General features: G+C 38.4%; 1 protein-coding gene across 3 annotated transcripts in view; it reads right to left on the bottom strand.

Annotated features, from left to right (window-relative positions):
- The window catches only part of LOC409778 (storkhead-box protein 2), a 113,988-nt gene that overhangs the window by 6,142 nt on the left and 87,737 nt on the right, over positions 1-20,109 (bottom strand). For all 3 annotated transcript variants that reach the window (XM_006562213.3, XM_393271.7, XM_016915534.2), the window contains one exon: positions 655-1,110. In XM_006562213.3, coding sequence (XP_006562276.1) covers positions 655-1,110 — 456 coding nt within the window. The remainder of the gene's footprint in view (positions 1-654; positions 1,111-20,109) is intronic.

The raw sequence follows: 20,109 nt of genomic DNA, 5'->3' as shown, positions 1-20,109 counted from the left end.
ACGGGGGTCTTCCGGCGCGGGACTTGCGTCGCTTCCAAGGACGACAACAACATAAACGCACGGCCGGACCCGTCCATCGAGTTTAGAGAGAAAGAATCCGTGGCGGCCAGGGAACAACGTTCGTTCGCTCCTCCCGAACGATCCCCGAACGAACACGTGCCGAACGGGTTTTGCCCGACTAGTTTCTGTCCGATTCAGCCCCCTTCGCGACTTTCTTTTCCCGATTTTCATCAATAAAGTTTCCCTTCTCGGAAGGAAACTTTGGGGCGAGATTCTTTTTTAAAATTATATGATAAGATATGAAATAGGGATGAATAAATGAACTCGAAAATCTTTCTCTCTGTAACTTCGATCCATTTCAATCGATTCGAATCTTCTTTCAAATCGTAATTCGTACTCCAAAGAAATTCCAAGGATTCGTTCTTAGCTATATTTAATCCATTGAATCGATAAATTATTCAGAATTATTCGTCAAATATTTCTCCGATCAGACAAAGGAATGAAAAGAAAAAAAACGAGACAAAATTTTTCGAAACTATTTCAATCTGTCTTCTTCGAAAGAGAGGAAACATTTCTATCTGTTGCAAAATTTCGCCGATTAAACTCGACGATAAAATGGAGATGTATAATCGTGCGAGCTCAGGGATTTCTTACCTCCGCAAATAACGTCTGCCAGATTCGTCTGCACAGCTTGATGCGTCACGTCGCCGTCCCTCAGGGTTAGCATCTCTCCGTGTACAAGCGCCATGGCCTCGTCGTTGGACATGAGCATGCTGCCCTGACCTCTCGATCCATTCACCTCTCTCGAGCATCTCCTCGAGTTGCTTGTGTCGCGCCTAAGTCTCCTCGTCTCGGGCGTAACCACGAAATAACCTTGTGACGTGTGATAGATCTTTCTCTCTTGCATCAGTTTCGCGAGAGCATCGTAGACCAATTCGCGGCTAGGCCTCTGCATGGCTGGAAACGCGTTCCTCAAGGCGGATCTGAGCGTGTCCAGTGTGGCGGCCTGCCTCTGAGAAGTCAACTCCAAAATGGCCCAACAAAGAGCTTCCGGTAGCGGCGTGAATTGCCCTTGGGCCACCGGGGCAACCAGGCAGTCCTCGATATCGCCTGAAACAGGAAGGAAAATTTCAATTACACGTCCGGTCGTTGTATGGGAAGGGGGGACAAGGACAAAATGAATTATCGACGGGTAAAATGATTGTTGAACAAAAATTTTTTTTTTATGCTAATCAAACATATACAAATTAGATACAAAAGATTAGAAATCAACGTCACGTTATGAGATATAAAGGGTATTGTATTTATAATTTTTGAAGGATACGTTTCTTTGAGGATAGACTGAATTCTCAAAATTCTATTTTTTCATATCTTGTAATATTCACGTGAGAATATTTTTTACAACGAAATGATACAGAGCAAGGATTGATTTTACCCTTCGATATTGAAAGATATTTAAAGTGGTTATAAGTAACAAGTTTTAATTTAAAAATAAAATTTCACTTGGTTTTGATGAAATAATTTACTCGTGTCTTTACTTGAGTTCACGTAAAAAGTGTACATATTTCCATATTCTTGAAGTTCAACATTTGACTGTTGTACCAAAAGGGATCAAGGCTGTGTGATACTAATGCGAAATAACCCGGCGGATGTAAAGGTTCGTGGAAGCGGGTAGTGATAAGATCAGACGTTACGAGACATGCCTATCGGATCTTTAAAGTTCTCGCGTTCATTAAAATTCTCCGTGTATATTCGCTCGACAGAATGAAACCGTAATAGCCAAGTCGGCTGCCAGGAACTAGCGACATTCAGGTAACTGCCTTTCTAGCCTCAACTCGGAGACGGTTCGGGTTTCCATGCGCGTACAAACAGAGTATTTCATTAACGAACACACGTATGTAACCTTCTGATTGTTCAACGTAATATTTAAGGCATGCTTTCGAATCGGTTCGGATCGCGTTTCCTTCTACAGGAAAATTGATTCCCCGTTATAAAACTCCGACATCGTATTTAAATTAGTTGCATTTTTACTTAGTCTTTGAAGGGCCTGATATTCCCCCTCCCATTTGAAATTTTAAATCTTTCTCTCCATGAAAAATTTATGCAACGAATGTGATCTACATATTGCGCACGTATTGTTGCATTCTACATTCTACATTCGATTCGAAGGTTTAATCGAGAGATACTAATTTAACTTTAAATTTTCCTTTGGATTATTCGAATATCGAAAGAAAAGAAAATACTGATGGAAATGCACGATCCACGGGGCGCTTTATTTCCGATATTTCAAATCTCGTTTGATCCCGCCTCCTCGATATTATCAACGAAATTCACTTTGCACTTATTCCGCACAATAATCCAAGATGGTTACGCGAATGCGTATCCATTCGAACGCAGAGATTTAACGCGGCGGAACATATCGAATTTCATTTTCAACAAGCAGGCGAGGGTATATTAGCGCTTGTGACAAGTAAATCGCGGTAAAATCTGCGCGTTGCATGCGTTCGCATGCGAACGACGTGCCGGTTGTAAATCCACTTACGGAATATTCTCTCGTGAGATCTGTCGTGCGTAGAATGGCGCGATGCGCGCGTAGGTATGCCTTCGTGAAAGCGGAAAATTGAAACGGCTACGCGGTGCCCCTCGTAGGATAGTTCGTAAATTGCGTATTATCGGTATCGATTCGGTCGATTCGTATGGAAAATCATATTGGCGGACGTCGATTTATCGATGCTTATTATTAATATACGTTTATTAAACGCTTAACGAGGTAATATAATGTTTCACGATCGCGAGTTCGAGCATATATTTCAATCTTTGACGCAGGGGGAGAGAGAGAATAATTTTCGTGAAATTATAGTTATAAGTAGTTGCCAATAATGCCACGGTACTTTCCCATTTGTGATAAATTTATAATATTGTTGGACAGTGTAATTTCTAAATTGATTTCTTTAAATGTGCATTCGAGGGATGAAGAAGGGAAAATTATAAGTTTTCAATTAATTGTTATTATTTGTAAACAGATTGAAACACAAAACGTGGAAAAAGTGTCAATTGAGAATTATTTATTAAGTTACGATTAATTTAATTTTTCATCGGAGAAAGATGTAGCAAACGATAAGTTTGTTTGTAAATTTTAAATTAATAATAAATAAACTTCAATCGACAATTTTTATAATAATTTTGTATTCGTTTTCTAAATTTTCATCATCGTAGTATTTTCTTTTATCAAGGAAATAATCAATTAAAACAAAAACAATATGATCTTTCGGAATTGTTGTTGAATCGAATACGTAGCAATCAAAACGATAGAGTTTTAGATTCGATATGGAAAATAAACTCGAAACGGAAAGTTGAAGAGTTAATTAAAACGTTGAAAATTGACCGAGTAACTTCCATTTACACTTTCGTCCAATCTCAGAGTTAGATACGCGTGGATCCTGTTTCAATTTTCATCAAGTTCGTGCGCTGGATGGATTCTCACGCGTTGCAAAAGTCAGAGAAGCCAAGACTGTGAAACGGTCAATCTCTAGACTAGGAGCGGAGAAAATCGGCATGCCAGAACAAATCTGCTCCGGGGCTAACAATGCCTAATTAGCGTTTTAAACGTCAGTCAAGCTGCGCCGTTCCATAAACGCAATACGAGAGGAGAAGGTAATTAAGGCTGAATAGAAACTGAAAATTTTCGTTCCTGTAAGGAGATTTAGTAGAGAGGGCGATCCCGAATGGCGAAATTCAAGTCTTTGTTCTTCCGGTCACGTTTTAAGGTGACTTTCCAACCCTCGATGCCTCCTCCTCCTCCTCCTCCTCACCCTTCCTGTACATTTTGGTCCACACCCACGACTATGGATTATTCTAAGCTCGCGGGGACTCCGAAGGACTCCGAAATTCCCGTGGTATAATCCGTATGCTCGTGCCGAGAATGCTCGATGTTGCTCAAGAGCGCGCAATGTGTAGCTTGTCATCGCAAAAATTGTGACCGTGTCCTTTGTGAAGAATACTTTTTCTCGCCGAGCACGTAGAGAACAATTGTCACATTTAATTCTTCTCTTTTCTTTTTTTCTGTCTCTCTGAATAATTTTTGAATAATTTCACGCGATTTGAATTATCGTTGGCACATTCTTAATGATGTCCTGGTGTAATTAAAGGGGAATAGGTGAATTAATGAAGCGTGCTCTAGAAGTTGGACTCCAGCCAAATCGTTGCTTAGCTTGGCGTTCGAGGATAATGAATGGATGATTAACAAGTACTGAATAAGATATAGTCTTGTTTCGAATTATATACGTAATGAATTTGTTCGTATCAGTAGGAGCTTTATCTAATTGATTAATTTTTTATTTATTATGTATCAAAAGGTATTCAATTGTAAATTGTAGTTTAGGTGAAATTAGATCAGATTTCTATCATGTTCAATAGAAACAATCTTCTTTCATAAATAATATATAATCAATTATGATAACATCGTGTTTAAAAATTATCATAAAATTTGTTACGCGACTTTTTGTTATTCGTTTGTTACATCATTATTATATAGATTGAAGGCACGTAACAGATGGCACGTAATTTTGCCTCTATGAAAATTAACTATCATATTTATACGCCTCACGTTAGATTTCGTGACACGACGATAAAATCGACTTGAATACTTTCATTCGTCCACCCTCGCTTTGAACCACCATCGACCTTCGAAATGTATTTTAATATATTTCACCCTCATCCCTCATGCCATATGCCAATTTCGAAGGGTGGCTCGAGCTTCTACACGCGATATTGCGCTGACCCTTGACGGATATCGATCTTCCGCTTTGAGACTGAAAAATATTCGGTAAATGTTACAAGAAGCAATTCCACGAGTATTCGAGCATAGTTATTTAAGAATTTAATCTTTCGATATATTTATAAAAATATTTGTGTGTCGTTTTATTTATCGTGGCAATTACATATTAATTATTTTATATTATTTAATGAGAATAAAATGTAGAGTTTGGTAAAAAATACATGTATTATACTCACGTTCTAAGTATAATGTTATATCGCAAAATATATTTTAATAATAAAGCTTAGAGTCTTATTGAACATTTATGATTTCAAATAAACAATATAAGATAAACGGCATTAAAATTGAAAATTATTGAAACGTGGAATTAACATAAATATTCATTTAACATTTTATTCTACGCTAAGTTATCTTAATACTTGCATCTTATAATAATTATACCATTATTTATGTATGAAACATATATAGGGTATTAATATATTTATGCCATATCTTTGGATAGTCGATTCTAAAAGTTAAAACAAATTACAAACATTGATATAAACGAGCAACATTTTTATATATTTTTCATTTTGGTTGTTTTTGGAATAATCAATCCTCCAATCCAACTAGTTATTTAATCTCATTCGACAAACATTCGAATATCTTGGTATACATAAAATACACGTACAAGGATACATTCATACATATCGCGTGCGTGCAATTTTTCCAAAGATTCCAGATTTTTAATTTCGTTAAATGCTCGTTGCGCGTACAACAATGAATCTACCCTGTGGAACAGGTCGAGATCACGGATCACTGCCATTTCCGCGCGCCGTTCGATGACGCTCTCACTGTTCTAGTCCCCTAGTTGCTTTGAAATCCTTGTTTGCGGACAGGCAGGAAGGAACAGAGCTGTAATTACGCGTTCAGCTACGCCAGAAAACGCCTACTCTCTATGGTTATATACCATTCTCGTTGCAAGGATTATTCTTATAAATAGGCCGGCGGACAACCCTCGTATGGGAATCGCTCGTAGAGATCTCGATGCGCTTCTTCTTACCGCAAAGTTTTCTTTTTTCTTTTTCTTCGTCGAAGCCTGATTCTCTCTGAGAGTCGTCCGATTTCGTACGAACGTATCGTGTTATTCGATATTCAGATTTTCAATTTCAATTTCACAACCGGCACTGGAGAACGAAGAGACGAGCCAAGCTCATCGTGAAATTACCATCGGTGGAGGGAGTGGATCGACGATGATTACGATTCTTTCGCGGCTTTCTCATGGAATATTCATCGCGCGGTCATTCGAATGGAAAAGTTGGGCACGGTCGTTACACGAGGTCCAGTTGCCCACTTCCCTGGAATTTCTCCGCGGCCCACGGAGGGAATTGCGCGCGTAATTATGCAAGGAGGTAGCCCACCCACGCGTTCCTTTTAAGGAACGAGCCGACGACCAGAGCAGACGAGGAGTTGGGAACGGTTTACGGACAGGTGCGCGATCGAAACACGTTCTATTTTCGTCCTTCTTTGATAACGATCCCAGCTTCTCCCGTTCAAAAAGATTATTATTATTATTATTATAAAATTCACTTCTGTCAAATGGATTTTTCAAATCTGATTTTATACACTAAAATTAACTTTCTTAAGAATTTGTTTTTGCTTTTTAAACTTGTGTACCTTTTTTCTAATTTCTCATGTTATCGATCATATTTTGGACAAATGAAATTGCTCATATTTAATCGTTAAGAAAATATTTTTGATCTGTTATTTTGATTTCGTATTGTTTCTAATTCAACAAAAATAAAACATCCCTCAACTTTTAACCCTTTAATCCAATCAACAAGATACACTTACAGACTAAAGATCGCAAGATATTTCGTCGAAGAAATCCTGTTTAAAACAGCGTTTTATCGGCGAATATTTATATTTTCCACTTCTTCTTCTTTTTTCGTTCTCGCTCCGAGAGTGAAAAGAGAAGGGAGGGTTCCCCCCACGCGATCCCTCGATGCTTGAAATTTATTCGCGATCGCGCCGGGTGTTTCGCGCGTGTACAAGTGTACGGGCAGTAAATGGCCCAACTAAGACGGCATAATGCCTGCGTGGGAGAGGCCAGTTTCGATCTCGTTTACGAGAGATCTTATCCGGGCGCGCGAGCACGGTCGGAAAAAAGTGTCGGGATAATACCCGGGCGTTCGTTACACCGGTTGGCTGCCAACGCGAGGGGAATCACGCGAGGAAAGCGAGAAACGGTTCGGGTTGCACAATTTTCCAGCTGTGGGGATTCGACTACGACCGGGGAGAGGCCGGTTGGATACTCTGGAACTCGATACGTCAGTTTCTGGGGCGTGGAACATCGTGTTCTTCCTCCGTGAGAATCTTGTCCCGGACGCGTTTTCAATGCTTTCCAACTGTGTACGTAGCGCGTAATGCGGCCCTCGTGATTCTTGCCTCGAGCACTCCGCTGTTTGAGCACGGGTTAAGAAGATGGGGAGAGAAAAAGAGCAAGGATACATCTTTCATGAATTCAATTTTAAGAATTTCGAAGGAGATTCTGTGACAGATTAATGGAATCAGATTGGATAAAATTAATTAAGAGTAGGATTATTTTAACATTGTTTTTGATTTTTGAACTTTGAAACGAGTGTCTGGGAATTTGGAAAATTTATTTAAAAACGAAGAAACAGAACGAATCGAAATTTATAATTTTAAGGAGATTAAGGACCAATGCTCCGAATTAAAAATATCTCTTCCACTTCTCTTCTCACTCGCTCGAAAAATAGCAAAAATATTTGCTGGAATCTCGACTTTAAAAACGATATTCTCGATGGATCACGATGAAAAACATAAGTGAACACCAGACGAACGTTACGCGAAACGCACGTATAATCAAACGCAATTCTCTCGTTAATACGCGACAATTTAATACCGAGGATCGAGGATCGAGGATCGATATCCAACTTTATTATAACCGGTGTTGCTAAAACACAGTTTTAGTCGTAACGATAAAGTCAGAAGACGTCTTCAACGGGCCTCTCTCTCTCTCTCTCTCTGTTCGCAAGCACGGATGAACACCTGCCAGGGCTGGCGAGCCGCTATTATTACCAGCTTCCCTTGTACCTTTCTATCATTCCGCCGAGGCCTTTATTATAATATCCGAACTGCCCACGTAAATAGCGCATGGCAACGAGGTAAGAGGCGGACCTGTGGCGGTATTCGGCCGGCACTCGCCCACGCGAATATCATCGGGGGTATCGAATGGCCGGAAAGAGACGAGCGAGGGCAACAACGAGTTGGAACGAGCGCGCGCTTCGTACCCGCGAGACACACGGCCGGATCACTTCCGGTGTACACCGGGTACACGGTGCAGAACACGATGCATATATCCTTATCGCCGTGATCCATCGTGTCGGTTGGCCGACCTCCGCCGCTTTATGGGTCTGCCCATGGGAAATGGCAAAGACCACTTGCAAGGAATCACCTCGTAACAAGACGACCTTTGAGTACCCCTTCAGCCTATCCTCTAACCAGCCGGCGACGCTGTTCTATGCAAATCCATGCGATTCGCTCGCTCCGTCGTCCCCCTTTCCTTATCCTTTCTGACCTTCATCTTCTCCGTTTTCTTTTTTTTTTTTTTAATCGTCGTCGTTTCAGTTGGAGAAAATATTGAAGTTTGGAAATCGTTTTGCGAATGAAAATCATTCTTTCTTTCGGAAAATATTTTTCCAGATAGATATAATTGTGGTGTACTTCTTCGCGAAAATATTCCTTCTTTCTTTCAGAATTCGAATTTTTGTCAAAAATCTATTCACTCGCGATTAATTTCTCGATTAAAAGTAATTTGGATTAAATATATATTGATTTTGCTAAAAGTTTTCTTCTAGCGAGAAATTTATCGAATTATCGCGAATTATGCATGGTTACGGTTGCATAGTAATAAGTTTTACTAGCAAGCTAAATAAATTATATTAGACGCGTATCTGCCGTGTTCATTAAGAAAATGCTTTACCTTTCACTTCTGGTCGCGAGAAAATAATGTCTTTACGGTAATCAAACCGGAAGAATAGTTCCGTGTTTAAAGGATAATTAATATAATAACGATAAAGTTGGTCACAGGCATGGTTGCAAACATGTCTTTGTTATCGTTGTTATCTCCAATTTAATCTGAATAATATTGAAAACCTTATTAGCAAGAGGATTTTTAACTTAAAAAAAAAATATATATATTCAATAATTTTTATGAAATTATTTATTATTCTCTAAAAACAATAGACCCAAGTGAAAAATGATAGAATAATTCGCACGATAATTCGCGCAACTGCCTACCTGAAAAAATCGATAGATCAGAAATAAAATGTTAAAAAATAAAAATTTTCTCGAGGAAAGAAGAGAATCTTCTATCCCACTGAATCTCTTCCCTTCCGTAGAAACGGCTTCTCTGTGGAGAGAGAAAGGTGTGGTTGGTTGGCACCTTGATCAGATGCGGGCTAGGTCGTTGGCTCATTGCTATCGGATTTATGTATTACTGTTGGCAATCAATACACTACCGAGTTAACAGCCGACCGTTTTGTTATCCAAGAAGCGGAATGCAAATACGTTGCGCAATGCTCAAGGCGCAAGTCAATCGTCTGTGGAAGCACGTGTTCGTCCGTGTAACGTAATAATAACCTGTGTGTTGTCTGGAACAGAAACGGTTGCTCTCTCTCTCTCTCTCTTTCGACTTAATCGTTTCGTGTCGTTGTTCGTATTTCTGTACCGGAAATATCAATCGGTATATCGGGAATTACGCGAAGGAAGGAAGGGGCCCGGTTTTATCCGAGAAACGTTTATCTCGAAACGATTAATTCGAGCGAAAGTCGTGTAATAGGATTATCCTACGTCCCTTCAACAATGGCCGACCGATCTCCTTCGCGACTTTTCGAATTCGAGCCGCAGAACAGAAATGGACCCCAGTCGAGTGGATATCGATTCGAGAACAATGGCTCGTTCACTCCGGTTTCCCAAAGATGATTGGCACTTCTCATGGTGTTGGCCATGAGTCCCTCTATCTATCTTCATGCCCGCAGCCGCGTGCTTCGTTCACGGACGGGTCACGAGAGATGATATCTCTCACGGGCGAAACATATCACGGGTACCCACGACCTTTTCGAGGAATAAAATCGCGGATATCGAAAGAGAGACAAAAAGACCTGCCCGTCGTTGTAAATTTCATGCAAATCTCCGGCTTTCCGTGAATTCGTCAGCTTTCACCACCGCATCGGTGAGATCCCAAGGAATCGAGAATAGTTTACCCTTTCGTGAAATCCTGCGTACATCATTTATTATATGTTATTTATTCTTACGCGATAAATAATTCGTCAAATCGTCTTTTTTTATTTTTATATGGATAGTCCAGACGTGATGAAAAAGAAATTTGTAATATACATATATATTTATTTATATTTATTTCCACACAGAAATTTTCTTCTTTTCTTCGAACACTTCTGATAATATTTCGTTTAAGAATACTGTTTATATTGGAACAAAGTAATCCAGATGAAAAAGAAATTTGTATCGTAATATACATATATATTTATTTATATTTATTTCCATACAGAAATTTTCTTCGAAATCTGATAATATTTCGTTTAAGAATACTGTTTATATTATATTGAAACAAAGTAATCCAGATATCTCGTTGAAACTCATTAAGGATGAAAAAAAAAAATTACTTTTAACCCGTACGTAGAAGATTTCACGCGCGGCAAAATAAAATTATCACTCGTAATTTTAATAACGCATACTCGCATAAATTCGCATAAAATAATATTCAGACTTTTACGACTAACTGTACACACACGTGTTCCCTAAAGGAATTATTTTCACGAAACTTTCACAAACTTGTACATCTTATCCGTCAAACAAACCGTGTGCGCATCGCGATTATTCGAGGCAGCCCAATAATACCCGCATTAATAGGGACCCTTTCCCCTCCCCTGTCTTCGAATGTTGCGCATTCGAACATTCGGAAGGAACTACTGACCGACATCGTCACAGATGCAAACGGGTCGCCTGTGTAGTAGGTAGGTAACCTTTGAGTAACGACAGTCACGAGGAGTGATGGGAGTCGTGATCTTCCCGGGAGAATTCCGCGATTGGATCCGGGTCGCGACAATGCGGTTGTCGAGGACGATCCCCCGGCGTTCCTAATGATCGTCGGTTAAGGCCTCCTGCGAAACTTGAGAGAAGGAGCGTCTTTCTCTCTTCAGAGAATATCTGAACCAGAGAAATTTTATGTACAATTTTCAACAGTCTCTCTTCTTTTTCTTTTTTTATTTGATTGATTCGTATAAATCAATTGTATCTAGGGATTGAAAGTGTTTCGAAAGATCTCTCGATTGGTGGAGCCAGTTTTTATTCCTTTTTTGTGGAATCTTGAATTTCGATTTTTTCGTAAGGGAAAGGAGAAGATAGATGAGAGTTGTTGTTAAATCGAAATCGACGTGTAACGTGAAAGGTACATCGATTTTCTTTCGGGATCGTTACACAATGTGCTTAAAGTAGAAAATTTCAAGTAACGAATCATTCTAAAGAGGAGGGCAAATATTCGTTATAAAAATGAGGCTTATATTTGTCTTGGGTAGATCGCAGTGGGATATATTTATGCAACTAAAATTTGTTCAAATATTCTATTGATGCTTAGTTAATATGTTGTATTATGTAAAATATATGTCAAGTATTTCGGCCAACAATGTCTCCGAGTTTCCAATGCGAGATTGAGAAAGTATGTACATTGTCGAAAATCTATTATCCATTTTATCGTATCCTTGTACAGTGTATCTCGTTCCAATCTTTCTCGATTAAATTGTATAAAATAAACGATGATGATTCCGAGCATAAGCAGTTTAATTTGTCCCTCGATACTCTTTTTGCAACTTTGTATCGAATAATTTGAATATCTCGTGTTTCGAAACCGAACACAGGCAGTCTCGTTCCATTCGAGAAGAATGAAAATATACGTACAAGGCGTTTTAGATCGTTTTAACTTTAAATTATACTATCTCTTAGCGATCTTGGACCGCTTATTTCTCACACTTTTTGTGCTCTCTGTATATATAGGGCTGTGCATAGATTGCAAAATGTCGCTCAGAGATTCGATGATACTACAGGCCAGCTTTGTCTAAGGTTTAACAAATTTATGTACAACTTGTTTGTTGCCATTACGCTGCCCCTACGCGCGCGTTACCAATTGCATGCAATGAAAACGTAACGTTCGACACGCTCGTTTTAAATAGCATGTATCGAGGTTAAGCAAATAATTTTGCAAAGTTCACAACGAATTACCTCGAGGATAGTCTGACAGGTAAGGTGGGACTGAAATTTACTAACTCCAGTTTATCGGTTTAAGATTTCTTTCAACAGCTTAATCTGTGATACGTTCGCGATTAGATTTCTTCCTTTTTTCTTTTTATTTAATCGTGTAATTTTATATAATCAAGTATTAAATCAAGTAGTTGACTAAAAGTTTTTTTAAAAAAATAAAGAAATTCAATCACAGATTTAACATTAAATAAAATATTCTAAAATATTTTTTAATTTAAATTCGCTCGTGATAAATCGCAAATTTCTTTCTTTCTGTCACACGCCATTTGTGAAAACGTTAACAGGAATGTTTAGAAGAAGTTTCCTAAGATGGTAGTCAAAGTAGTAGTAGATCTGAGAGAATAGGACGGGTAGAGAGCAGTCGTCATTTAATTAAAACGAATCCCTCGATGTTGGGGATTTTTCGTCGACCGGAACGAGGATACGAGAGAGGCCATGAGAATCGACTGCTAGCCTGGATTCCGCCGTCTGAGGTCGCGCCGCGTGTACCGGTACCATTAACTCTTTCCGATAAGGGCGTAGCCGCCGGAATCCTATGTATATCTGATATAGTCCGTTGCTGGAAATGGCGTCTCCTCGTTCGCCAAATACGTTTGTTACTATCGACGAGATACTACCTTCTTCGATCGTGAATATTGAGTGTACATTCTTCGAGGGAGTTTAAACTGGTAGAGTTTAAATATTTCTGGAAGGGGAAAACGTCGAGTTAATTGGCGAGTTAATTATTTTTAAAAGCGGTTAGACGTAATCATCTCTGGTGTTGATGTGTATTCCTTTTCATTTTTGGTTCGTCAAATAATAATTAATTAAATTTCATACAGTTTTATTTATTCTGAACACTATGATGGATGGATGGATGGACAATTTGTAAGTGGTTACATCATTTCATCTCTGAATATCAATAGGTGTAACATTTAGCTCGTGGAAAGTTATTATTCTCATGTATCCTCGTATCAAAATCGACCATTCTTCAACGAGGCTCGTAAACACGTATACTAATATCGATTTTCGATCCCTGATAATGCTCATCAATCACTGTACCACAAATATTGCACCATCCAATTATTTCCAATATTACAATGATTAATAAATAATCCTTGATAATGATAGTAAGTAATAACTAATAAATCACTCAACAGTCACGATTTGTACATTAATTTAAAATGTATTGTTCCATGCAAATTCGTCCAAGTTTGCGCAAAATTACTCATGTCGAAGAAGAAGAAAAAAAATTTAAAACTGGCTTACAAACCATGATCTACGGGACGTACGTTTTCGATAATGGGATAGTTTCCACCCTTTCGGGATAAACACCAGATAAATTCTATTTGATATCTTTGGTAAAATCGGCGGTTTTTAGCGATAATTAGCGAGCATTTTCGCCACGATGAAGCATTGGGTCACGCCGTGCCACGAGCAACAAACCCTCCTCCGTCATTAAGATAGTTTTATTGCTTCGCCTCCTCTATTGTTTCTTTCTAGGTAACCAAGTTGTGCAATCTTGAAAGGATCGTTGCCGTTTTTAGCGCGATACAATTTAGCCGGCGTGTCAGGTTTGAGTTATTGAATTCGGAATTATCCGCCGTTTCTATTCCGCGCTATCGACCGTGCAATTATCATCGTTTTTTTTTTGTAGGTTTGTAAGCAAACAGATATATGATTTATGGAGCAAGGCTGGAAACGGGATGGGAACGCGGCGATCCATTTCCTTGTACGCGCAACAGGATACGTTTCCATTCGGAGCGAATATTATGCGGGCAAATTGAAATTGTTATCAGAAAGAGGGAGTTTTGTAATCTCTCGATTGCTGGACCTGTTTCAATATATATATAGTTTCGATTTCTATGAGTCGTTCTAAGATGCATTAGACGAGGATGGAAAACGTAAATTTATCTGTTTATGAAGAATTTTTTTTCTCCTCTCGTTTTTAGACCTTTAATTAAGATTAAGAGGATAGATAAATAAATATATTTGGTCTAATTATTATAAGTAACATAAAAGTTTAATACAAGATACTTCATTCAAAAGAAATATGGCAATTATTCAAAATTTAATATCGAATGCATTCGAAATACATCTCGTGATAAGAAAGAATGAAAAATTATTATAACTAATCTGCAAAATTGATCCTCGAAATTTTTAGGCATATCTCAAATTCTTTCAATAATTTTAAAATTTAATAAAAAAAACTTTGGCACAAGTCAAAATTATTCCTGCTTTTTCCATAAATATTTTAAGTACAATAAAAATATAATTTAAAATTATAGTTATATGAAATATCCATCAGATCATTTGAATTTCTTCTTCTTTATTAATAAGTATCCTAGATTAGATACCCTATTAGAAAAAGATAAATAAATATATTAAGTGATTAAATGTAGGATCTTTATATCTAATCAAAAATGTTTGTCGATTAATAATGATAGTCCACGATAGGATCAACTTGAGTTTAAATTTATATATTGTTTTAACTGGTCTGAATTTATTTAAGTTAGAGATATTTTAGAAAATAATAATTCAAATCAAAATATAATATATTCAAGGTATAATATGAGCTTCAATAAATTTTAGAATTACTTATTTTAATATAAATATGAAAGAAGATTTAAAAGCAAATTAAAATAATTTCTTTAATTGAAGGAACGATGCAGTCCATCGAGAATAACCGATTTTCGCATAGATTATTCCACGGTGAAGAAATTGTATTTTAATAAATTACTGTGGAAAAGATCGAAACGCATTGCGTTGTATAAAATTATAGGCCAGGCTAGGGACGTTGTACAAAAGATCCAGTGTTTCCAGTTGGCAGAGGAAATTTCTCACTTGCGCCGGGCCTCATTGCGAGGAACACGTTCGCCGATAGTTGGTGAATTTATGCCCCGGTTATCGGCTTCAATGTATCAAGGATAACGACGGAATCGTGGCCGATATTAATAACAAGCTTCGTATTTCCACGTGCAAACGCGCGGTGACGATATATCTTCGGTTCTTGATCGAACTAACTCCACGTGTCTCGAGTGTTAGAAGGCGCCAGCATGAGTGATTCGACACGCGTTTTAATTAGAAAATCGTTTTAACGAGCCCCGCGTCGCGTCGACGAAATTTAAAAGGTTTCTCGGTTTTCGCGCATTTCGCTTGTCGCAATCGGTTTACGCAATTTTACCCGCGAGCAGAATTTTATCGGCGAGCAGAAAACGTTCTCTCGGACACGTTTGATGATATTTAAACGGTAATTTTAACCGTGCTTGCTTGCTCTTGATGGGATCGAGATATAAATCTACATTTAATTCGACGCGAGAGATACATTTTACACGGGATTCGAGTGCTATTAACAAGATATAACGATACTTGCCAACTATTCGACAATCTTGGTATGGATGAACCGAGATATATTTGTGAGAGTTCAGAAAACTTGTTAAAATTTTATTTCAAACATATATAAAGAAATAATAACCACTTTTATTTTAATATTTTCATCAATCTATCCTTGCCACTCACATATTTTGCAAATCAAAGTTAAAGCGACGAAATCATCGCGACTGGGAAAACTAATTCCGTCTGAGTGGAATAATTTTTCCCATTACACGATCGTTCGAAAGTGAAATCGACAGTTGTCAGGCCAGGTTCAAGTCTGTCCCGCGTTCGACGAACCGACATATTCTCGAGACGATCGCACGTGTCGTTATTAGAACAGGTAGAAAGAACGTGGATAGAAAAAAAAAAAGCCTTCCAGTCTTTCAGACGCCAGGAGTTTTAGAAGTTAATTTCCAGGAGAATTTTTGCCAACTTCGCCTCCTCCAACGCGTTGTTGCGCCATAAGTGTCGGAGATCCCGACTCGAATCGAAAATTGTTCGAATCGATCGAATTATGGATTATTACACGTTAACAAGCAATTCGAGTGGCGGATCGGTCTCACGTATTAAATTGGACGTTATAAAGTGGGCGCGATGATGCGCGTCATCAATCACACGGAGCGCATTTACGAGATCTGTCATGCTTTCTTGACATTAGCCTACATATGGCATTAATGAGCTTCGAGTTCGGCCGCCCGTCCCCTTTTACCCAACCTTCTTGCCACGCCTCTCACCTCGATGGACAGGTTGGTAGCCTAGCTCTCTTGTGTAATCGTGTCACCTGTTGCTCGCAACAATTTTATCGAAATCGTGGCATTTTTTATTCAGCAATGACGAGGGCTTGCGTTACTTGGAAAATAAATAATTTTCAATCGACATTTCTATAACTGTTGTTTCAATAATGAGAATGTATCCTCCAAAGATGAATGTTACGATTGTATGATATTCGTTATATCGTTCGTATTTACTTTTCAATATACAAATTTTTCTTTTTTTTTTTTATATACCAACGAATTCGTCCCGTTGATGAATAAATTATTCGCGGTTATTTTCGTAAGTTTCGTAAATTTTGCCCGAATTTTGTCATTAAGTTTCACAATGAGACACGCATCACGTGTCATGTACGCACGTGGTATCCATGAAACATTCTGAGATTACTCACTTGTCCGCCCTGACGAATCCTGCTTGTACGCGGAGAGATTTACACGCGTATTTTTCCAAGAAGCGTTGTAAAATCGTTAAGAAACCGCGTTAAATGCAAGTGTTTAGTGGCCATCCTCGCGACGTTTATCGTAACAATCTCGGCAAACTCCCCCGAAATTTCCTCCTGTTTCTTTCTTAAAAATCATCGACTGCCCGTAGATCGCGAAAAAGAAACTCGGTTGAAACTAATGTTAATTCATGGTACGGTCGTTGGACATTTTTACGACGCGGTTGCGAAAGATTTACTTTTGATTCTCTCGCTTTAAATTTCATTTAATCCGATGGATTTGGAAGGAAATTTCGCAAACGAGATACGCTTAAAAATACGCGTATTTTTTCTTTTCTTCGTATCGCGATACTCTTATTCCCTTTCTTCTTCCTTCCTCTTCGTCGACGACAAGCCACTCGATTCCAAAGGACATCGCACGGGTGAAAGCAAGACATGGAAATCCACTTGGAGCTACCACTTCTCTGCTCTACGAGTAGCCGCCGTTAGAGAATACTTGCGCGCGATCTTCAGACATTCAAGGACGCAACTATGCAAACAGGTGTTTCGCCAGTGTTGTGTGTTAAGGAAAGTATAGTGGCGACCTTGCAGCTTTTGCGTATCGTTTTTCCACGATTTCGGGCGAAAGAAAGAAAGAAAGAAAGTCTGCCATTCCGGAACTTTCGAATTTTCTCTCTTAATTTTGTATATTGTAACAACAAGGAGGATATTACGACTTAGGCTTAGGTGTCGTCTTTATTACCTCACAAAATTTCTTACGTTACACGAACGAACGTGTGCGAAAGTGTTCGAAAGTATGAAAATTTTTAATAGATAGGATTATTACTCGTTAAAACCCATGTTTCAGAATAGAACGTAATAACTGTAAAATACAAAAGATATATCTTAAATGTATTATAAAACGCGTACTATAAAGCCACTTCGTCGAGAGTGGACATTTATCTTCTGTTAAGATGTGCAAATGTTGAATATTGTTTTTAACTTAACAGTGTGTCGTGTTCGATGTGTCGAGCAATTTGCAATGCTAGAAATGGATGAATAAGAGAAAAATTAATAATATATCAATAAATGTAACAATATAAATAATAATACATGCATCATCTTGACTATTTTTATATATTTCCAACATTTCTCTTGAACAGAGAAAAAGGATTGTTCAATCAATAGTCCCAATAATTCGAATACTTTTTTTTACTACTTACTCACGCGCGTGCAATTTCAAATACCGTTTCCAATCTGTTCGACACACTCGTTCTTACATCACTCATAGGCACTACTCGAACGGGTAAAAGTCAAAAGCAACGAGTTTTCAACTCGAGCATTGCGCAACCATTTCGTGAATTTGTTCTTCCATTCTCACGTGGGTGTTATTCAGCTTGGAATTATCCGATTCGTGAAGAGTGAATGTCTTGAAGGGAGACACAGAAGAATATCAGAGGAATATTGGAATCTTCTTTAGAGAGTCGGTGAGAGAAAATAGAGAGGCACGAGTTAGGCGATTGTTCTCCTATTTTTAATTAGGACCCGACTTCGTGTTATTACGTTATCACGCGTTAATAAGCTTTTACGCCATGCCGAGTCGTAATATTCGCAAAATCTCAGATACTGAGAACGATGAAAGTAACAATGCTAAGGAGAAATTGCTAAATTTTATACATATATATATCCGGGAGTGAAATGCAGATACTTTATCTGGAACTTTATCGTGTACAGGCGTTTAAAGTAATAAAATTGTGCGGAGACGAGGCAAGATCTGGAAGATCCACGAATGAGATTTGGCCGGTGATCTACGAGCGGGCCGCGAATCGATGCCACGGAGACGAGTCGAAGGCAATTGTGAATTCGCGATTAAATCTTCATACCCGATCGGACATTGTTCCGTGGCACGGTGACAAGAAACCCCGATGCGGATATCTTTTACTCGGAACAATGAAATACATTAGAGGAACGGAATATTGTTTTACAAGCGCGATCGACCACCGAGATTGCCGAACTTCGTCGCAATTTCTTTTTCAAAACCAAGACGCGTATATAATCTTCCCTATTTTCTATCATTTTCATACTCAAATAAGTCAGAGCCAGAGAGAGAACAAAATTTTCATAGAATACATATATTTATATATACAAAAGAAATCTCTGTATATTATAATATTTTTAGAAAATAGTTGTGCAAAAAAAAAAATTCTTTTTCTTTCTTAGAAAATGACGCGTACATGTTCATGTCATCCCAAATTGAACAAGCTTCATTTGATTTGGCATAATGGATGGATACTGTTCCAATAATCTTGCAACAATCGTATCGCATTTGAGAAATTTCATGTAACAACAGGGGTAGCGATGGAAGGGTTTAATCGGGTTTTGGACGCGCGCTCTCATCGAGAGAACTCTATTCCACGGTCTACCACCGGCGCAACAGTTTGATTGTTCGAGGCCGGTGAAACGAGTTCAATCGAATTTCCAGCAGAATCGCGAATAGTCTATCCTATTTGTTGGATCCGTGCGTCGCAATTGGGACGACGGCTGCTATAAAAGGTTTTCAAGGAGGGTGGGAGGTCGCAATTATTCCGCCCAGTCGCATGAAAATCGGCGAATCCAATGCGAATCACGAGGATGAAAATTAAAGCACGAGTCCCCCCACGATTCTCGTGCTGGAATCACGCCAAACTGTTAGCCTACATTTGAGGGGATCTTTGGACGCTCTGTTCGATGTAAAATAATTCGAGAATGTTACGTTCATTTGGGTTAAACCCGTTACGAAGCGTAAGAAAGAAAAATTATTGTAATAAATAATTGAAAAGATCTTGCTTTATTAACGTTCAATTATCCTAATGAAACAAAATTGATTGACCAAACTTCTGTTACATCGATATAAATAATATTAATTAATTAGCTCGTATTGATAAACTTTGTATAATAAAGAAATGAATCTATTTATTCTGCAAACCTAGTGATAAAATAATTATTCTTATTTTTATTTCTCGAGAAATTAGATTCAGTGAATTTAGTTCAAACAATTCCAACGGTAGAGACATTTCGTCATATTTGTGACGATTCTCGACGTAACGTGCTCGCAATTATAATGATCAATTGGGGATAGAATTTATGGAAATTTAGAGACTCGACGATGATACGAAATCTCGGATCTAAACTGGCGTGCACGAGCAACGCCTCGGGTGGTGCAGGTCAGTATCGGCAAACGAGAAGCCGGCCAGAAGTTATACTAGCAGGCTTATGAATAACAAATATCCATTGCGGCGCAAAATCGTGCAAAGTCTATGTGTGTATATATATACACACACACGTTCGAATATCCATGGGAACTGGATCGTACGCGTCTTTCTCCTCGTATATACACCTTCTCGAACGTGAAATATGTTTCCTCGTTGGACAGGGATATTTCAACGTGCCAACCCTTAAATATCTGTCTCAA

Source organism: Apis mellifera, linkage group LG12 (assembly GCF_003254395.2).
Source record: "Apis mellifera strain DH4 linkage group LG12, Amel_HAv3.1, whole genome shotgun sequence".
Taxonomy (NCBI): domain Eukaryota; kingdom Metazoa; phylum Arthropoda; class Insecta; order Hymenoptera; family Apidae; genus Apis; species Apis mellifera.
This window is presented reverse-complemented; position numbering and strand designations above follow the sequence as displayed.